General features: G+C 42.4%; 1 protein-coding gene across 6 annotated transcripts in view; it reads right to left on the bottom strand.

Moving 5' to 3' along the window:
• Positions 1-22,196, bottom strand: part of TNR (tenascin R) — a 424,235-nt gene that overhangs the window by 15,432 nt on the left and 386,607 nt on the right. For all 6 annotated transcript variants that reach the window (XR_003523289.2, XR_003523290.2, XM_027613061.2 and 3 more), the window contains 4 exons: positions 21,758-21,888; positions 20,718-20,850; positions 4,486-4,637; positions 2,956-3,052 (listed from right to left, as the gene is read on the bottom strand). Coding sequence is in view for 4 of the 6 variants with exons in the window: in XM_027613061.2 (XP_027468862.1) it covers positions 2,956-3,052; positions 4,486-4,637; positions 20,718-20,850; positions 21,758-21,888 (513 nt within the window). In the remaining 2 variants the exon portion in view is untranslated. The remainder of the gene's footprint in view (positions 1-2,955; positions 3,053-4,485; positions 4,638-20,717; positions 20,851-21,757; positions 21,889-22,196) is intronic.

Genomic DNA, 22,196 nt, shown 5'->3' with positions numbered 1-22,196 from the left:
GTTGAGGGCTATTTGCTGTTCGCTGGGTTGCTGACCCACAACCTACCCTAGACTTGTGCTTGTGTGGATATAGTGGATCCTGGGTGTACCTGCTCGGATGCCCTTAGTAGATGGTGGACATGTCCCCCAGCTGCTGGATGTGTTGGCTGCTAACAGCTCACAGCTGCCTTCTTCTTGGACAATTGCCTTTGACCAAACAGGAGTCACTTCCCCTTAGCAACTACATTCTCCCTCCCCCGTATCTTGAAGCAGACCTACATTAATGCCTGATGTAGGGGGTAGGAAAGACCATCCCCCTTGTCCTGGTGGGGACCAACTCCGAGGAGCAATTCATAATCCAGATCTTTCCTAAGGATCAGACTAAAGATCATCTCTCACGAAAATTACGTTTGCATATTTTCCTCTGCTCTACCTTGTTTCCTCCATTCCCCTACTCCTGAGAGCACTCCCCTAATAGATCCCTTGAACTCTGCTTCTGCTTCTGGGGAACCCAACTTGGGATATAAACCATGGGTCATAGTTACCCCCAACCTGAGTATTGCTGCCAAACTATAGATCACCAAGCCATGCCTCTATTCAAGAGCCCTCACTGGCTCCCTATTACCTATGGCATTATATCAAGACTTCTCTTCCTGGCTTTAGATACCATAATGTGCTTTCCTTCAACCCACCTAACCTTATTTTCTTCTTTCCCTGTCCTGCATCTTTCCTCTGGTTGAATGGTTTCTTTACTATCCCATTTGCACATGTCAAAAGAATCCCTGCCTTCCCTCTTTTCTTGTCCCTTTCCCTCCTGCATTCTTCTTATTCATTGACTGCCCAAAGCCTCCTCCACAAAGCTGACCCCTCCTCTCTCTGAGTATCTGTGCCTTCTCGTTGGTAGTTCATCGGTTAGTACAGTGTTTCTCAGTGTGGGATGGCATCTCTCATGATAGAAGAAATACTTTGGGAATAAGGACTAAAATAAACTTAAACATATAGGGAGAAAGGTATTTCCAAATTCTATTTCTTTCTTAATAGTTTAAGGAAAAACTGTAACTCAGATCCTAACCTTGACTTTCAGTCTCAGTTTGGTTCTAGTACTTTGTGGTGAAACACCCAACACTTGCTAACCATCATTTGTATCACTGCCAGCAACATCAGGCTTGGAGCCCCTATATTTAACTGTCATTTTATAATATTAATATTGTTTTCTTTTCCTTGTATGAATTTTTAAGGCTCCCTTTTGTTTTGGCACGTGATAACTAGCTTTCTATGAAGTTTCTTTCACAAAACAGTTGATTTAATTAAATAAAGCAAGTGATATAGACAACATTTAAGTGCAGGATAGTTCAGCCACTTCACAGATAATGTAAAAATGGTGGAATCGGTGCACAACTGCTGAGGTCCGGGGAACACGAGCCCTGTCTGCCAGGTGCCTGATTTGTGTGCATTGTACTTGTCCCTCAAGCTGTGTGCAAACTCCCAGAAGGTAAAAATACTTCCTATCACCTGATTTCTCTCTCAATGTTCTTATCGTGTAGTTTTATTACCTACATTAGCCAACACAGATCTGGGCATCCCATAGGTACTCGATAAATTCTTATCATTGACAGACCGATCAGTGCCTATACTTTAAGTACCTACCACCTCAGACACTATATATAAGAGGCAATGGGATGAAAACATGACCAAGATGTGGTCCCAGTCCTGAAAGAAGTTTCTGTAGCATAGTCAAAAGAGACAGAAAGAAAAACTGGACACTGCTTTGGGCCCACAAAAGAGGGAGTAGCCAATCCTCCCATAGGCAAAGGGTGAGAAAATTGGGCAGGACAGGTTCTACGAAGGAAGAGGAGTTTAATTGGCTCTCTGAATATACACAGATGGGGACCAAGGTGTCCAGAGGAGGGGGATGGTGGGTTGGGAGAACATTCCTTGCAGAGGAAGCTGCAGTGATTCTGAAGGTTTGGAGTTTGGTGTTGGCGTGTGTATGGGGGTGAGGGTGAGAGGCGTGGGGTACTCAGTGGCGGGGAGCTGCTTCCAGAGCTAGATTAGAAAGAGCCTTGTACCTCAACCAAGGGGTTTGGTTTTCACCTGGTGGTGATGAAGAGTCAGTGAAAGGGTTTACAAATGAGGTTAACCACAGCTCAGATTTTGGGTGTGAGGAAGATGGCCATGTGCACAATGGAGTGATCCCAGAGGCAGAGAGGTCAGGTTGGGAGCCGTCGTGTGGCCTTCAGGAGAAAGATAGTGAGGCCTGGATGATGTAGTGACCAAGATATAGAGAGGAGACCGCAAATATGGAACCCGGTTATGCTGCTGTCCCCCTGCCTCCCTGTACATAGCACTATGAAAATCTAAACCAGAGGGAGATGCAGGTAATCAACTTACTGCTTTCTGGGGTTGGCATCCCTGCCACCTGCCTGGATGGGGTGTGTATTCACCTTCTCACACCAGCTCTGTTCTCAATCTGCACCTCCCGCTTGTGTCAGACCTCTAGGAGATGGCAGGACACCTCCAAGGCTGTTTTCATTTTTCTCTTCCCTTGCCAAGTCAGGTAATAAGATTCCCCCGGGGAGCTGGGGCAGGGCGACTGCCTCCTCTCTCTCTCCTGACCTGCAGGCTGACCGGTGGGTGCCCAGCTTCTGAGAGGTGACCAGCCAGCTAGCTGTGTCCTGCGCCCCCTCCCCCACCAGACAGCTCACTTCCTTTGTAGTTGCCTCATGTCAAGATCCATCAGCATGAGAGACTATTAAAGAGGATGGGAAGAGACAGAGCAAAGAGGAAAACACCACAATAAGATAAAAACAGATCAATAGTGGAGCCAAACAGAGCAAAAGGTACTGAAAGCAATTCACGAGCTGTCGACTTCCCAACAGACACGGCGTTTCTGATCATCCCAGATGGACACAGAAAGGAGGGAGAGGGACAAAAAGCCAGAGTAGGGTTCCCAGGGAAAGCACAAAGGAGGATTACCCAGCCAAAACTCATCCTCCAGGTTCCCGAAGCCGACACGGTACTCAGCCCACTTCCGGAAAAAATCTGTTTGGCCGTTCTGCCGTCTCTGGAACACCTGTCGGGGAGACAAGGGGGAGAAACAAAGTGATGCTGAAGAAAATAAACCCTCATGAGTAAAATCGCTGTAACTGAGTTTTCTATCTGCCATGACAAAGATGCTCAGATAAGGAATATTGCAGTACAGAGCTCGGTCTTCACACAGCCATTTTCGTAAAAGATGCTCAGAGCCCTTCTCTTCAAGTGCAGAGGCCCCTGATGAATAGGCCAGGGTGTGATGTTGACACTAATTTGCACCTCTGCAATGTAGAAAGGATTCAGGATCCATCTCAAGCCCCCAACTAGTCAAGGGGAAATAGGCTTGGCTCTCAAATTAATCTTTTTGCAGGACAGAGTGCAGTAGAAAGCATTTCTCACCAAAAGAACAGGACCATCTTCAAATCAGCTTAGTAAATGTCATCATCCTATTGCAGGCAAAGCAACTACGTATCACTTACTTTCTGAGCTGTTTAAGTGCTAATTTCATTTAACCTCCAATGCATCAGCCTCAGCTTCAATTTCCAATTATGCTTTAAGAAGGAGGCACAAATATGTCAGAAACATAAAAGAAAATGTCTCCCAAGAGTAGCTTATGAGCACAGCCACCATTTAACTCCATTAAAAATCTATCCATTTTGCACCAAGAAATATCCAGTGCTGTGTGTTAGCAGTGCTGGAGGGGAACCACAGGAGGACAGAGGGACTGCATGTATGCAGGACTCAGCTAATGCTGGGCTGCTTTAGGGTCAGGCTGCAGGAACTCTCCCGTACGCATAGTGGGCTGCACTGCTAGGCGGGGCCATTTGTGAGGTTGTCCTTTCTCTTCTCTTGGTGTTGCCCTATTAGCTGTGGAAGGAGGGTGTCTTTCTTTTCCTGACTACTGGTGCATTTGGAAGGCTGTGGCAGCTCTGGGGAAGAACCAGGGAGGCCAGGGAAGATGGGGATGGGGTGGTCTTGGTAACTAGAGATAGCTATTCATTCTCTGCCCCTCATCTGCTCTCCCATATGCAGTCATCCCATAGGCCTCCCCATTGAGGCTCACCTCTTCCTGTAGAGGATCCTCCTCCTACAGAGGATCCACCCCCTCTGCTCCTTTATCTGTAGCTGCAGCCTTCAGCAGGCAAGAGCCCTGGGCCTATCAGAGCCACTCCTCCCTTTCCCTGGCAGCCTCCTGCATTAACTATTCTTGCAGAAGGAACAGTATTCCTGGGGTCCCTTCAATGGGCCAGGCCACTGCTGCCTCCATATGCTTAATCCTTCCAGTGCTTGGCCAAACCTATGACTGTGCTGCTGAGCAAGAGCCCAGAGGCAAGGAAGAGCCCCAACATGGACAAATGGGGGATAGGTGAAGATTGGTCAGAGGGAGATGAAATTTGGATCCATAGATGCTGAGCCAGATGTACTAGACACCGAGGATGTTTGTGTGTATGGGGAACAGCCACAGGTACTTACAATCCAGCCACCCCCATCAGTGGTCATGTCGCAGTACACCTGTAACTTCTGGCTTAGCTCTCCATTGAGGAAGATGGTGTACACCCCACTCAGAGTGTCTCCGTTCATCAAATGCTGGGCACAGTCTTGAGGATGAGGAAACACCCGGCCCCCTGCATAGGAAAAGAGGAAATTTTCAGAAAGGATCCTTTATCCTACAATGTGTAATGACCCCTTGGATTGGAGAAGGTTGTAGAGGGCCTTGTGGTACTTCATCAAGAGCTGTAAGAAATCTTTACTGGATCTCAAGCAGTGTGGGGAACCCCACATCATCCTGCATTCCCCCTCTCTAGATGATGTTGGATTTAACAAACAATATACAGTTTTACGGTATTTGAGGACCAAAGATCTGGGTTCACAGTCTGGCTCCTTCTCTTAATTATTTGTTTGGCTTTAGACAAAAAAAGTGTGTTGATGCAGTTAGTGGGGTTACTCAGGTGATGATTACAGATGCATGGGCCACAATAGATCACTGTAGGGCCCACCTTTCTTTCTTTCTTTTTTTTAAAGATGTTATTTATTTATTTTAGAGAGGGAGAGAGCGTGTGCACATGAGCAGGGGGAGGGGCACAGGGAGAGGTAGAGAGCATCTTAAGCAGACTCCATACTGAGCACGGAGCCTGACACGGGCTCGATCTCATGACCCTGAGATCATGACCTGAACCAAAATTAAGAGTTGGATGCTTAACTGACTGAGCCACCCAGGCGCCCCGGTAGGGCTGGCCTTTCAAAGAGATGACAGGCATTAAGCAAAACCTTCTGTCATCCTCACAGCAGCATGAAGGAATGCCTAAACAAGCTCAGAGTTAGCAAGAAGATGGATCTCTACTCCTTGCACAAAATAATCTCCTGATTGGACTAAACAATCAAATGGCCAGGTTTTACAGTTCAGTTTAAGTTTAAGGAAAGGGCAGGGGAAATAAATTGCTGCTCATCTTTCAGAGAGAACAGCCCAATTTGTAGAACAATATCTAATTAGCTAGAAGAGAAGCTTAAATCATGTATCTTGAAGAGCTTAGCTTCGGGGCAAATTTCAATGCTTAGCAGGCAAGCCAAGAAGCAGAGATTCCACCGGAGGAGATTTCTGGACGGCAGGAGTGGAAAAAGCAAGTAAAAGGGAGAGCTTGCCGTGTAAGGAAAAGTGGTTTGGGTGCTCTGTACATAAAATGATGCTCAGGGTCAATGAAAGGCGGTTGATGCGGTTTTGCATCCTTGAACTGTAGCAGTTAGGAAGGTGGGCGGGTAGGGCAGGCACTACAGTGACCCCTAGTGGTAGCACCGGCGCACTACAGGTTTGCCAGAGGGCTGCTTGGAGTCAGCTGTGGGGGAGGGAAATCAGAGCAAGTGGACAGCATAATGCCACACGGGGAAGGCGATGTAACGTCCTCACTAAATGCCCTGGTCATTTAAGGCTCCTGTCACAGATCATCTGTGAAGCATCTTGTGTTAGGAAGAGGTTGTCGGGGTTCAGTAGATCTGTTAACTCTTAGCACAGGGACTGTCCAGTTTGGGGCCATACCATGGTCAAGGTTCGCTCCCATGTGAGGTACTTTAGAACAAGGGCACTGCCAACTTCAGGCACGGTTGCACCATGGAGTAACAATACATTTCTATAGAACTTGTACTTGACAAGGTGTGTTTTATTTTTACTTAATTCTTGCAAGAAACTTTGAGAGTAAGGGAGATTGTCATAGATCAGACAGATTGTTATTTGGCAGACAAGGAAACTGCACTCAGCAAGATTGCACAACTTCCACAGGTCATTTGAACTCAAGTTTTGAGTTCAAGTGCTCCCTGCACTTGACTAAACAATCAATGTAACATGTATACAGTTTACAGGAGTTACATCTATCCATACAGCAAAGGATTAATTGATGTCTGTATTTATCTTATAAGCATATAAAACCCCAAAGGTTAAAGTTACCTCAAAAAGTTCTATGTTCAAATTAAACATCTTTATCCTCCAAACTGATTTTCTGAAATAGCTGCAGGAAAGCTCTAAATTTTCATCTGCAGCATGTCCTAGAACCTGACGGAGTTCTTGATCCCACATATTCCTCTCAAAGAGGCCAAGAAGTGGAATTTTGTAATTCCTAGAGGTTACAATTACGTGTCAGGAGACAGGGGCAAGTGAGCTCTTTCCCCTCTCCCTGTTACTTTGGGAGCAAATGATTATGTCCTGGCTCCCAGACCTTTCTCCACCTGGTCTCTGCAGCAACCCGCCTGTCTGCCTTCCTTTCTCCACTCTTCTCTCATTGCCTGACTTTCTCATTTTATGAGATCAGCACAAAATGTTGGGCTTCAGCTCCTCCTACCTTATGCACTAAATAGTTTTTTTTTTCTTAACCAATTTAGCTCCTTAAAGGGGCCAGAACTCCCATTTTTTCCTCAGTATCCAGTATGTTCCCAGCAGAACATCTTCCTCTAAACCTAAAATGACAACCTCATATAAATACACCTATAAAACCAAGCCAAACTTCAGAATAGGTAAGTAAATAATGTTTTACTTTCTTCATCTTGATGATGTTGATTATTTAAGTTATTGATACTTTAAAAGCGTTCAAACACATTAGTTGCCTTGAAGATAGACTTACCAAAAACAAATATAGTAATTGAGATGGCTTGCTCTGGGGAAGTTTTTACATATCTGAAAGAATGTCATATAAAAAAGGGATTCATGTTTTTTAAAGTCAGAAAATGGGAATAAAATCACTTAAGAAAAAAGTGGATTTAAGTGGTGTCAAAAGTTTGGATGAGATGAAGCTCTCAGACTGTACCCTTGAGAGAAGAAGGGCTGTGTTTTTGTCCTTCTGGGCCCCCACACTGGGCTGGTTGGTGGAGGGGCTCACCAAATGTGTTCAGGGCTGATGCATAGTTGCTGGGTACACTTATCTTACCTTTGACAAATTGCAAGGCCACCTGGTTGTTTCTAGATTTAATTTAGTCTGTGGCATTAATGGAAATTCAGTCAACAAGCATTTTGCCTGCATAGAATATCAGGAGCAGTGACTGGGATTTTTACATCCTGGGCACTTGGAGAAGACATGTCTACCATGAAACCACTCCTCTCAACCCCTCTCTGGCCCTCAGTATTGCCAGAGTTTTGCCTCATACCACAAGTCCTTGATCAAATCATTATTCCTTTTCATCAGATGAGAGGAGGCAGAGGCTCACTAACTATTCCCAAATGGGGACTTTATTAAAATTCAGATTCCTGGGTTCTGCGGCAAATGAACTGAGTCAGAATGTTGGGGGGTGGCAGGGGATCAGTGTCTTACCAGATCTCCTTGATGAGTCTGAAGAGCAGCTGGATTGGAACCCCACTCTTTCTCTGGTATATTTTCCTCTTCTCAAAGAGGCCAAGAAGTGGAATTTTGTAAGAGCTAGACTATGCCCCTGAGGGGCCTGGTAGTCTGCTTTCTCTGCCTAGGTCCTATGCTCTAGTGACTAGACCGAATGTCTCTGTCTCTCGGTCTCTCCCTCCCTCTCCTCTTTCCTTCTCTTCTATCCCTTTTTCCCTTTCCTTTCCTGTCTTTAAGATTGATTTATTTATGAGAAAGAGAGAGAGAGAGAGACTGTGAGTGAGCACGGGGGAGTGGAAGAGGGAGAGGAGAGAGAGAATCTCAAGCAGACTCCTGAGAACAAAGCCTGACATGGCGCTCGATCTCATGACTCCAAGATCATGACTGGAGCCGAAATCAAGAGTCAGACACTTAACTGACTGAACCACCCATGTGCCCCCCAAGTAGGTATGTCTTGGGTGGGCTGGTCCCAAGATTTAGACAGGGTGACAGGGGAAAGAGAGGGAATAAGAGATTCTATTTATTCTTGAGTTTAAACCTTGTGTTCTAGTTTTCCCATTAAGTTCTGCTTTGAGGGTTGTTAGACCTAACTAATAATAAAGAATGCACTGATTCTCACTCTGCTGTGTTCCTTGCATGTATACTGTGATTTCATACATTCTTAGGAGGTTGTCAGGGCAGAGTTCAGGCATCCCTAGCTCTCTGGATGTCACATCATCTAATATCATCGGAAACTCACCTTTCACCCTAACATAGATCATTCCAATAATTCTTCCCAAGGCAGAAATTTTAGGACCAAGAGCAAAACTGGAAGGTTTTTGTTTCCTTTCATACAATAACTGGAGCCTGGCCTGACAAAGAGGCTTTTTCTTTTCTTTTCTTTTTTAAAGCACAAGCTGTGGTGTTTACCAAGTTAAGAGGAAAGCAATGCCAAGTGATCGGTACACTGAAATGTCTTATGGTTAAGTGTTTCTAGATGAAATTGTGAGATCAACAGGACTGGGGCACTCAGCGGAAGAATTGCTCAGAAATTGGTTTGTGTTAGGCATCCGAAGGCTGAGTGCTGAGTGGGGTGAAGTGAGCTACGTGACACACAGCACGATCAGATAACCCCCAGCTGGCTGGGAGTGAAGGAAGAGACTTTTCTGTCCCTGCCCTGTTCTTACTTGTTTTGTATTCTTGGATGCAGTCTTTAAAATGGTCAGAGTTGATGGCTTTGGAGAGCATTTGCTTCCTGCCCATTCTTATGGCCTTAAGCATCAGGACCAAAGCCATGATGCCAATGTTTCCCTCTGAGGACAGACTTAGCAGATCTCTGTGTAACTACACAGCAAAGTGTGCTGCTCCACAGAAGTACAGGTGACTGCCTCTTTCACCAGTGCTTAGACTGTTCTTCCCAGAAGTGGGTTTCTGGTTGGCAGGTTTGTGGAGGGCACTCTGAGGTCATGGACAGGGTAAAGTTATTTGTTCAGCCCACATGGGCTGTGAAAACCTACCACTTCAGCCTCTTTAATAGCATCTTTTAATTCATTTACCTGTTTATTCTTTTATGTATTTATTCAACAAACATATGGGGGGCATCGTTGGGTTCTGAAACTGGGCTAAGAGATAAGAATATAAAAAGTAAAAGGATACAGTCCCATCTTTCATTTTGCTCACACTCTTGTGGGAGAAACAGACAATTATAACCCCAAGTTCTAAGTGCTCTGGGAAAGAGATAAACAGAGGGAGCTATCAAAACGTGGAGGTGGGTATGTAGTGAAGTTTGGGGCTGATGAGGGTAGGGCCAACAGTGGAGCTTGGGATGGGGCAGGATTAGCAAGTGCTAATCAGAAAGCACTTCTTATTTTAGGAGCTGATATAGAAGTTAGCTACAAATTGGTGGGGGAAGGGTGTCCCAAGTCTGCACAAAAAGCATGGTCTATTTGGGAAACTGCAGAGTTAGCCAGAAGCTGGGTTGGGTGGATAAGGGAGAGACTCAGGGAGGCAAGGGGGGGACTAGATCATTCCATTTATAAGGAGTTGAACCTTCTCAGGCAGGCTACAGAATGAAGAGATTATGGACTTTAAGCTCAGTTTTTATAAAGATTATTCTTACTGTGGGGTGGAGAATGAATTAGATGGGGGTAAGATTAGAGATAAGTAAGACCCCATTCAGTTGGGAATCTGGGAGGAGAGGTGACAAAAGCTTTTAAGGATGTAATAGGAGTGGAGAATCAACTGAACAATAGACAATTTGGATGCCTTTATTTGAAGCATTTCTGAGGAAGATCCTCAAGCTCTGCAGATCACCTGCCTTCTACCCACCATGGGCAAATGCAATAAACTTCTGAATCTTCCTTTCCCAAAGATCAGCTGAAGGCACCCTGATAGAGATATGTTCTGACATAATTTGCCTTATTTCTTGGATTCACTTATATCAGGAGACTCAGTTCCATGGCAGATTAGTTTTGATCATAGACTGCCAGCTATTAGCCCCCAGGAAGGGGCTCATGGCAAGGAGAGGGCTGGGTCATGGTAATACCTCCTGCCTGGTCTTTTCCTGCTACTCTGACCCTAATTGCATCCATTATCCATTTTTTAATGAGTGATTTTTTTTTTTTTATAATGTAGATGTGATCCTATCTCATCTTATCTCTCCCTTGCCAAAAACCCTCCAATGGCTTCTTCAATGCAATGGCTGCAATTGCAATGACTTCTTGCAATTAGAAGAAAATCCAAAATCCTTACCTTGGCCTACAAAGCCCTGCATGCTCTGGCAATGCCTTGTATTTCCCACCCTTTCTGGCTGGCTTTTTTCTAATCTGCTGAACATGTCAATCTTATTCCTTCTTTGGGGTATAATAATTACTCCTACTATGCCTGGAATGTTCTTCTTTGTGTGATTCACTCTCATCATTCAAGTCCTGGCTCAAATGTCTCAGCTTGAAGGGAGGCCTTTCCTGACCATCCTAGTTGAGGCCAGAGTCTGTGATAAGGGAAGAAAGTGACAATCAGAAAATGCTTCCTCCCATACAAAATGTCCTAGAAGTTAGCTCTTCATATATGTCCCTATTCCATTACTGTTTATTTTTTTTATAATACTATCACTATTTGACATTACCATATTTCCTTCCTTTGTCTATTCCCAACTGGCTTATCCCCTTGAATATAAGTTTCAGGAAGGTAGGCATCTGGCTCATCTTGTTCATCACTTTATCCTCGGAACTTAGAACAGTGTTTGACCCATGGTAGATGCTCAATCAATATTTGTTAAATGTACCATACCATATGAGCACTATATCCATCCCTATGATTATGAAAAGGGAAATTAAAGTTAGATTTTCTGAAAACATTTGGGACAATACAATTAAAAATTGGCCAGATCAAATCCTGTATATAGTGACATATAACATTCTATAACATTCACAGTACTAACCACCTATGGCAGATGGTTTGATGTTTGATGAAATTTACTGCCCTCTATCCCATAGAGTGATCACATATCCCTGTCCTACTGAATAGTATAAACAATTATATGTAAATAAATTTATAAACTTAGATAAAATAGACCATTTCCTTGAAAATCACCATCTACCAAAAGTCACCCAAGATGAATGGATAACCTCAATAATATCATAAGTATTAAAGAAATTGGATCTGGAGTTAGGACCTTTAGAAAAAGAACCTGCAGACCCAGATGGCTTCATTATTAATTCTAGAAAACATTTAAAAATGAACATCGTCAATTTTATACCATCTCTTCCAGAAAATGGAAGAGGAGGGAACATTTCCAACTCATTCAATAAGGCCAGCATCACCCTGATACAAAAACCAGACAAAAACAGTACAAAAAGAGAGAGAAAGTAGGTTAGAAAAAAGTTTTAAAGTTCCGTTTTTGCTTCTCCCCTGTATTGTCCTGGACTAATCATTACCTACCTCTTCACATGTACTTTGTTCTTCTCTAATGCACCCGTAATAGACATAACAGGTGATAACGCCAAAGGAACATGAGCCCACAGGCCAGAATATCTACCATTAAAGAATAAGACTACCGACAAAGACCACAGGCAGTGTGACACCCATCACCTGATGAAGAATTATTAGAATAGAGGGTCCAAGTTTAAATTAAGCATGATACGTCACTTTTTTAAGGAAGTAAGGAAGGATAATAACAATATGAAAAAAGAACAAAAATTATGAATAATTAGTAGAATTATTAGGCATGAACAATATAATAGTTGAAGGTAAGAACACAATGGATGGGATGAATGGGGGATTTAGATTCAGCTGAACACAAATAAATGAATTGGATGATCAGATTGAGGAACTTTCTAAAAAGATTAAAAGTAAAGATAAAAGAAAACATAAAGACAAAGTTAAGGGATTTGGAGGAGAGAATATACATTCCAACATCTAGCTAAAGAAGTCCTAAAAGGGGGAAATAAAAACAGAAAGAAATGTTTAAAGAAATAATAAAGATGAATGTCTCAGAATTAAAGATAAAACACCTCAGATTTAAAGGGCTTTCAGAGTGTCAGAATAAAGATAAGAAGAAAAACAAACCCCAAGACATATAGTGAAGTGGAAGACTGTAAAAAAGAAAGAAAAAATGTTCTAAAAGCTTCTAGAAAGAGCAGACCGCCTCCAGAGGGAACAAGGATCAGACTGACATCAGACTTCTCAGTGGCAACACTGCATATCAAAAGACAATGGAATACTTTAAAATATGAAGGAAACAAATATTTGAACCTGGCATTTTATACCTCTGATCACATTGCAGTTCAAATGTGAGGGTATGATTAAAAAATGCTCTAGGCATATGAGATTTCATGAGGATTTGCCTTACAAAATCCTTTATGGAAAATCTAGAGTAAGCACACAATTCAGAAGAGTGACAAATGCTAAAGTTCTGAAAAGTAAGGGTGATTAAACACTTGAGTAAAATGTCTTACTTTTGCCTTAAATAAAAAACTATCACAAAAGAAGAGAAAAAAAAAGAAAGCCTATTTATAGCAACCCACAGCCCAAATCTAAACAGGGTTTGTTTGGGGGAAGGTGAAAGGAGGGAGTAAGGAGGAATCCAGAGGGGTTTGAGAACATGCTCAAGTACCTGGATTGCAGCAGGGAAGGTCTATTGGTCTATTTAAGAAATCAATAGGGACACAGAAACACGAATATGGGTCTTAAGCTGGTTCTTTGAAAATATTAATATTAATAAGACTGATTAAGAAATAAAGAGAGAAGCTGACAAAAATAAAGTGAAAAAGGAAAAAGAGCTCCAGATATATGAGAGATTAAAAATAAAATCTCTTGAAGAATTTTATGCTATTAAAATTTAATACTCAGGTGAAATGAATAAATTCCTAGAAGGTTATAAAGCATCACAACTGGTGCAAGATGAAGATGAGATCTTGGCTAGATAAGGTAGAAGTACTAGTTGAACATCTCATGTTCCTAAAACAAACAAAGAGAAACAACCAAAACAACAACAAAATATCCCAAGGTGGCTTTAGTGATGAGTTCTGCTGTAAGTTATTCCAAAAAGAGTATAAAAAGGCATGAACACTGCTCAGATTTTTCTTTTAAATGAAGCTAGTGAAACATGGATTTCAAAACTCAGTAAGGAGGTATATACAAGAAAAAATGTATAGGTCAATTTCATTTATGATTGTAGATGTAAACAGGCTAAACAAAATTTTAGCTAATTAAACCCAGCAGTGCACTAAAAAAAGTCACATTCAGGTGAGGTTTCTCCTAGGAATGTAAAGAAATGTATCAAAAAAATCTATTGATGTACTTCATCTCATTATTAAGATAAAGGATAAACATCATATAATTAACTCAACTGATGCAGAAAAAAGCCACTGGATAATGTTTAGCAACAAAGTTTATCACAAAAACTCTTAGCTTCAAATAGAAGAAAATTCTGTGACTTAAATGTTTTAAACTTCAAATCTAAGCAAATATCCTGGTTTACATAAGATTAGCCAATTATACATATTTTTTCATTTTATAAAAGCTTAAATAGCTGTTTTTTCCCCACCAAAAGGAGGTCTAAAAATGAACACCTAGCAAAAAGTATACGACATGAAGCTGCAACTAAGCATTCCCTTTAAGAATGGGAATGAGTCAAAGTTACCTAGTACCACTGTTCAGCTGAACATAGTTCTTGAGGTCCCAGCTAATATGACAAGGAAAGAAAAATAAATAAATCAGAGGCATAAGGATTAGAAATATATAGATAAAACCATCATTATTTGTAAATGATATAAAACAGTTACATAAAAATATTAACAGAAATAATAGATAATTAGAATTAATAAAAGAGCTCAGCAGGATTGCTGGGTATAGGATCAATATACAAAAATCCATAGCATTTTCCCATATCAGCAATAACAAACTAGAAATAATTTTTAAAGTTCGATACAAGTCACCAAGCAATAAGAAATTATAAAATGTTTAGAAATTAACCAAGAACATAATGTTATAGAGAACTTCTTAAAGTCCTATGAAACAACACAAAGATGATTTGAATGAAGATACACTGTATATTTATAGAAGGGATGACTTAGTATTCTAAAGATGTCAGTTCTCCCCAAATTACTTTATGCATTTATTGCAATTCCAGTCTAAATTCAAGTTGAGATTTCTTTTGGGGTACTTGATAAACTTGTTCTGAGATGCCTATGGAAAAAATGAAGGTCACCAAAGAGCTAAGTTGAATTCGAAAAAGAAAAGTGAGGTAAAACAATTCCTTGTTTTACCACTTATGGAGAGATTAATGTTAAGATTAATGTTAAGATATTAAGTAATAGATATGAAAACACAATATAGTGTTGGCAAAAGAACAGATAAATAGACCATGGACTACAACATGGAGTTCAGAGTTCAGAGAGAGATTCATGTACATATGGGAACTTAATAAAAGTAAAGCACCACAAATCAATAGAGAATGGATGGATTATTTAGTAAATGATGTTGAGGAAATTGGCTTACCATACAAAGAAAAAGAAAACTGCATCCTAACTTAATACCATATACAAAATTAAGACTAAATATTAAAAAAATCTAGAAAGCTAATAAAAGTACATACAGGAGATATCTTTGTGTCCCACATGCAGGGAAAGACATAAAGACTTCAAAAGCTCAAATAATGATAGTTAATACTTATTTAGCACAGGAACTCTGATAGAAAGATAGACTATATGAACAGACAATTTACAGAAAAAGCTTTTCAGCTAACAAGCATAGATGAGCTAACAAGCATAGATGAGATGTTTAAACTCAAACTGTTATTATTTAAAGAAATTCATCTAGAAAATGAAATATCAATTATGCCTATTAGAGTGTCAAAAGCTACAAAGCTGGCTCATGTCAAGTCATTAGGAATGATGCATGTCATTAGGAAACAGGAGCTTTCCTGCACTGTTGTAGGGAGTGTAGACTAAAATAGCCAGCCCAAAGAGCAATACTCCATAAACCATGTAAACACATACCCGTGACCCAGTCATTCTTCTGGGTATATATATCCCAAAGGTATTGCCTCACTGATTCATAAGTGGACACATACAAGGTATTCTCTGCAGCACCATTCGTGGTGTGGGAGGTTGGGGAATATCTGATGTCCATCTTGGGAGAATGGAGAGGTAAAATGTGATGGGTGAAGAGCATGCAGTGTTTTGCAAGAGTTGGAAGCAAAAGACTAGATGCACATATGACATGGATGGATCTTAAAAACAGTGCTGAGTAGAAAATAGGAGAACAAAGGAGTTATGTAATCCAATACCATTTACATACATTTAAAATATTTCTACTCAAAACTTTTACAAGAACACATTTTTCAAAAACACATATAAATGACGGCACAAATTCAAGACCTCAGAATGGTTGCATGTAGAAGGCGGAAGAAGAGATGAGGGTAGGAGGAAATAAATGAGTAAGTACAGAGAAGGACCTTGTTGGAGATTGACATTGGTGATGTGAGATAAACTGAGCAGTATGGTTAATTCAGACATCTCCTCTGGACCTGGATGGGAATGGTTTGTTCAAATGGGGTGTTTAGTGCCCCGCCTCCTTCCACACAATCAGGTGTCAAAGAAAGGAGAAGGTGGACTTCTTCTTTAGGGGGTTTGCTTATTTCAATGAAGCTAGCATTTTAACTGTTTCTAAGTAGGGGAGCAGAGAGAAACCCGTTGATTCCCTACTTTGGTGAGGGGGCAAGTGTGGTGTATATAAGAGTAGAAAGCAGTGGACAGTGGTCATTGGACTTCCCAACTTGATAATTAGGTGGATTTGCATGACCCACTATTTATTGTCTCAGGACCCAGGATTTGCCAATCTTTATTAATTTTTATAGGTTCAAAAACTGAAGCTTGTGTTAGAGTAGACTCCCAGAGTTTTTGTGAAAAGCCCCAGAGAGCAGCTCAGCCTGGATGTGGGATAGGACCAGAGCAAAGGCAATAAAGAAAACTTCTCATTACTCATCTCTGGGCACCTCCACAAATGATTGTCTTTGCTTAACCTCAAGGTCAAGACAACCTATTTTATAGTGTTCACTGTCTCTGAGGACAAGCTTTAGTGAGCGTCTTGTTTGCTTCTTATAGTATTAAAAGAGACAATGAAACCTGCCTCTCAGAAGATCATTTCACCAAGTCTCTGTTGCTCTACGGGGACTATTTGTTTCCTCATTTATATTCATGTCTCTGAAAGACAAGTAGACCTTGAATGAAATTTCAGGCAACAGTAAATTATAAATAATGTATCCGTATTTTTTCTCTTCCATACTACTTGTATTTAATTCCCCCCCGAGTCTTGTGCAAACACCAGAGACAAGAGGACAGGAAGCTATTAACATGATGGAAAGAATGAAACGGGTTTATGCTATATGGCAGGAAGGCAACAAGGGAAGATATCTTGATCAAAGAAAGTTTTTGAGGTTTTGTGGGAGTGAGTTCTTTTCTTTTAGTTCTCTCTTTCTTTCTCTTTTATTTTTACAAACATCACAACTCTTTTCCAGACCATTAAGTAGACATCTGCTTGAAATGAATCTCTTATTTTGGCCCACCCAAGGCAAGAGGAGGGTTTGTCAGTGGATGGAGGCCACTTAGGGGCCCAGCTCTAGGCTCTTTTGTTCCGTAAGACAAGGCATAAAAAATGCTTAGAACGATCAGCTGAGATCAGCCCATCCTAAGAATAGGATGCTGCTAAGTGGAAAGCTCAGGTACTGTCAATGAAGTCGGAAAGGATGCTGGTTACTAGAATGAAATTAGCCTCTAAATCCATCAGCCCTGATTTGCCATCATATAGGATGCTCTGGTGTTTTTCAGACCTCTTGCTCAGCAGGAATAATTCATGGGGTTCAGACTGACAGCACTCCAATCTTTCAAGTAAGTGAAAAGATTCTCTGCTCTTCATTTTTTGTTTCCTTCTTTTTCTTTCCCCTTCCCCTTCCCCCTTCTTCTTCTTTTTCCCCTTCTTCTTCCCCTTCTCCTCCTCCTTCTTTTCCCTCTTCTCCTTCTCCCTTTCTTCTTTTTTAGGCAAACAGGGGCCCACAGATGGAGCATGCAGGGTGAACTATTTGGCTCCCATGTGTACGTGTCACGGGGGGCTGTCAGTGAGGGTCTTGTTAGGGAGGAAGGGAAAGGATGAGCTGAGATATGCTGAAGGTCAGGGGAGGCAGAATCAGGCTCAAGGCATGGCCACTGTGACCACTCTTCCCAGAGGAAGCCTAATCTTGAGGGATCTGTAGGAGATCTACAGGGATGACAGGAGAGTCCTGGTATGAGTAACACCTGCCCTGTACACTGGAGGCCCTTCTCCTCGTCTCTTCCTCAAGGCATCTAACTCAAGCCACACATCAGGCAAACCCCAATCGTTCCCTTCTTGATAACATCCTGATCCCCACATTTAGGAAGCTGGTACTCTTGTATTCTCTTCCTCCTTCATAAAATTTGTTTTTGGCAGGGGAGTTGGAGGGCGGGTGGTAGAAAAGGTTGGGGAGGGGCATGGCGCAGGCAGTGGACTCACTAATGTTGACACTTGTAAGCTTAGTGTAATTTATTCAGGGAAATTTGCATTTGGGGTGGTAGGAAGAACCTGAAATTAGAAGGACTTTGGGCATCATACTCTGTAGGATGTACCTCTTTGCCTGTCCCATCCCTGTGATGGATGTTGAAAATCTCCTTCTATAGCTTTGTTTCACCAGAAACCCCTCTACCATGCTCTACAGCTGGGATTTAACTATTCTACTCAACCAACATTTTGAATGTTATATCTGCTATCTGTCAGGCTTTGGGCAAGGTACTTTCATATGCCTTACTTCTGTCCACAAACTTTTCATTCTGTAACCAGTCATTTCAGGGGGACCAGCAAGGTGTGGTGTGCATCAGTGACTTAAATTTAAATTTGAGCTTTACAGTAAAACTCTGCAAAGGCTTCCAAACATGGACACATCTTTGCCATGTACCACAATAGTAGTGGCAAGTCCTTCTCTGGTACCCCAAACCTTACATGGAGAGGCTCAGTCAGTAACTACACTCGTTATACAGGAATGTGGGCTCTTCTGTTTTCTCCTTTTTGAGTTGGGGTTGGTCATGCCCCAGGAGCCCAGTGTCAATTGGAGTTTCATAAAAACAAAGAAACAAACACCTAAATACACCCTGATGGTCCCTCTGCACTGTTCACCAAACAAAGCCACTACCCTGGCCTCGTCTACAGATTTCCATGAATTGTTAACCTTCAGCTTATTGGATCTTTCTGAGGCTCCAGCTGGATTTGAGATCCCAGACCCATACTATTACACACCCCTGGGGCAGCTTCATATAAGAGAGGCCAGTGGTGGGCACAGAAGCTGGTATACTTTTATAGTCCAGGTGGATCTGGAGCAAGGCACAGCTGCCAGATATTGCAGAAACCTCAGGCATATTATCATACTACTCACACCTGCTAGCTGTGGCATTACTAGGATGGGAATTGAAAGCTAATACTACACTGAGCAAGCATTGAAACCCATGCATTTTGGGGATGAAATGATTAGTTTAGACCTAATAAATATGCAAATTGGGAGCTCTGTTTATGTTTCTGTCATCTGTGTCCTTTCCATGGGGAAGAAATTCTTAATTCAGTGAAAAGCTCCAATCCATGGGTCTTTGGGTGGTGGCTTGAAAAAGAGGACCATGGAAGACCCTTTAACCTGTGAATATGCAGGGAAGGGCTTGAACAAGAGAGGGTAGCACCTTGATACTGAGATAAACCACTCTGTGAAAGAGTATGGAGGGTGAGCATAATTGACTTTAGCCCCCAAAAGGGATCAAGTGTCCTTCAAGTTCTACTTGGTAAAGACCCATCTTAGATTCATGTTTGGTTATGTGACCAAGGCTGGGTGGCTCAGTTGGTTAAGCGACTGCCTTCGGCTCAGGTCATGATCCTGGAGTCCCGAGATCGAGTCCCACATCGGGCTTCCTGCTCAGCGGGGAGTCTGCTTCTCCCTCTGACCCTCTTCCCTCTCGTGCTTTCTATCGCTCATTCTCTCTCTCTCAAATAAATAAATAAAATCTTTAAAAAAAAATAAATAAATAAAAATTGTTTTTCTGATTAATTTGCTCATTCTAGACACTTTGTAAGATATTGAAAATATAAAAAAGGAGGCAAAAAGAGGACTCATTCATAATCTCACTACCCCAAAGAACCACTGGTAACATTTTGGTGTATTTGATCCAGTGTCCTGCTTTGTCATTTAGAACAAGTCTACAGGGAGAGGCACCCAGGTAGGGATGGGGGATCTTCTGTCACCTCCCTCATGATGGGGGTGGGTGGGCTTTGGGGCATGGGCAGGATTCCTGTCATCCTGGTACTCTGAGATGGCAGGTGGACATTCATCTAGGGATAAGGGAAATGCTCACACTTGCCCCACACATATGCATAGCCACACCCCCAGGACTTTGAACTGGGCAGTTCCACAATACAGACTGTAGAGAGGGACGCTGGGAAGTGACAGAAAGGATTGTTAACGGGCACAGTCCCCACAACCAGATCAACTGGAGTCAAATCTTAGTTCTCTTACGTAAGAGCTGTGGGGTCTTGGGTGAGTTGTCTCACCTCTGTGTGGCTCAATTTCTTCATCTGTAAATAGGGATAATAGAACATACTTCATAGGCTGTCATGATGATTGAATTAGGTAGTACATGTAATGCAGTCAGAACAGTGCCTGTTATTAGTTTATTTCATCTTAGACAAATTAAGACACCCTTATCCCTTATGGATATTTCAGGTAATTTCTGCTGATACTTAATTGGAGGAATGCAGGAGGAGCAGCTGGATTTAGTAGTAGAAGACCTTGGTTGTAGTTTGACCCAGCCACTTACTAGCCATGTAAGTCACTTGATTTCCATCCACTCTGTTTCATCATCTGTGAAATGGGAATAATAAGGCCCTCCTCACCAGTTGTTATAGGGACTTAGTTGAGACCATAGGAATGCAAAAGTGCTTTGTATATGGAAGAGAACCCTAAATTTAATATGGAGGGTTTACTCTTGGTACTTTTATTAAGTGATTCTCTGATCACAGGCAGCAGAGGAAGGAAGGAAGGAGGGATGGATGAACTTTGCTGGGAAAACACTTGCAGAAAATCTGAGCAGGAACCTGATGTCTTCACTTGGTGCATTTAGTGGGTCCAGGTGGACCAGGGATTTGTACTGCTGGTTCCTATGGTTGCCTTGGCAGGTAAGAAGTTTCCTGGCAGGGCCTTGGAAGGGGGAGGGAGGAGTGGAGGAAACCCTTATTTTCCTTCACAGGAAGAGGCAATTGATTTTCTTTGGTAGGTTCTTCCCTGATCAAGCCTCAGCAGAAGCTGCGGAAGAGGCAGAGGTCATTCAGGGAAGAAGAAGGCATCACAGGGGTGGTGTCTCTCACCTGTGGTGAAGGTGGCAGAGGTGAGGCTGCTCCGGGAGGTGTCCTGGGCCGCCTGCAGGAGCACTGTGTAGTCTGTGCTCTCAGACAGGCCTTCCAGTCGGATCCACGTGTCCTCTGCATCCACAATAAGCTCCTGTGGAACAAGGGAGGAAGGCAGGTGGAAGGGAGTGACCAGCATACAATTGAAAGGAGCTGGGAAGGGAAGCCTAGAGCCTGTGGCCAGCTAGGTCAGGATTGCCAAGGCCATTGTGTGCTCTCCATTCCACAATAAGGAGAGAACAGAGCCAATAAGCAGAGAGGACAGCTCCTGTGTGAGATTTAGGCAGCTCCTACCTCACAGATGCACATTGGCATAAAGGTAGGCATGTGAATGATCAAATCCAGTGGTTTTCTGACTGTACAAGATTCCTCAGGACCCAGGGAGGCATTATCCCAGGCCTCCATCCTCCATATCCAACAGACTAGCTCTGCTTAAATCTATTGTGTATATTTGGCTTCTGAATATGATTTCACTTTAAAAAATAAGATTTCATTGTGAACAGAAGTTTGACAACCAGTGCTCTAGAAGTACTGTTTCAACTGATCATCTAACACAGAAATTTGTCATCTCTTTACTGCAGGCTATATAGATGCGGCCTTTATAATGCTTATCAAGAGGCATAAAAGACTGTTGAATTTGGTGTCTTGCTCATGTTTGCTTGGCCCTGCTAGCGAAATTTTTTCCCAAAACTATGTACTTATATAGGCTTGGAAGTTTCCAATGTGCTTTTCATCATCATACTGAAAGCCCCACCACAACCAAGTACAGCTGTAGAGGTAGACACCCCCATCATCTAGAGCAGAAACTAAGGCTCAGAGAGGCTTCTTGTTTTGCTTCAACTTGTAAAGAGAGTAATAGCGAAGCCAGGACTAGCACCAAAGTCTCTGGCTTGCGGACTCAGGCTCTTTCTTCAACAGCATGTATGTATCTATCATGGCAAATCCAGTTTGCTCCCTTTGGATTGCTTGATAGAAAAATCTCCTTTACAGAAAAATCTTACCTTGCGGCTTCCATCAGTGGATTTGTAGGTTAAGATGTAGTTTTCAATCTCTGCTCTGGGCGGTTGCCAGGAGATCAGGGCACTTTGTCTGGTGACTTCACTGGCTGTCAGGTTTGCTGGAGGGTCCAGGACTACAAAGAGGAGAAAATGCCAGGAGTGTCTGCCTATCTAGCTCCTCTCTGTTGGATTGCATTCCAGGCACATTATCTCTCTGCCCACCTATGTGGTCTCTGGGGCAGCTTACACCCTGTCCCTAGTTCTAGCTTGGACAGGAGCAGAAAGGGTGCTCCTGGGTCAGAAGATAATCAGTCAATGTCATGATCATTCCTGCAACTATTCCCCCTTTCCCTCACCTGGGCGTCTGGGTCTAGGTGTGACATCTTCCAATCTGACCTATGTCTGAAACCATGACCTTGTTAAATCTGCATGTCTGTGCGTT

Source organism: Zalophus californianus, chromosome 10, assembly GCF_009762305.2.
Source record: "Zalophus californianus isolate mZalCal1 chromosome 10, mZalCal1.pri.v2, whole genome shotgun sequence".
Taxonomy (NCBI): Eukaryota; Metazoa; Chordata; class Mammalia; order Carnivora; family Otariidae; genus Zalophus; species Zalophus californianus.
This window is presented reverse-complemented; position numbering and strand designations above follow the sequence as displayed.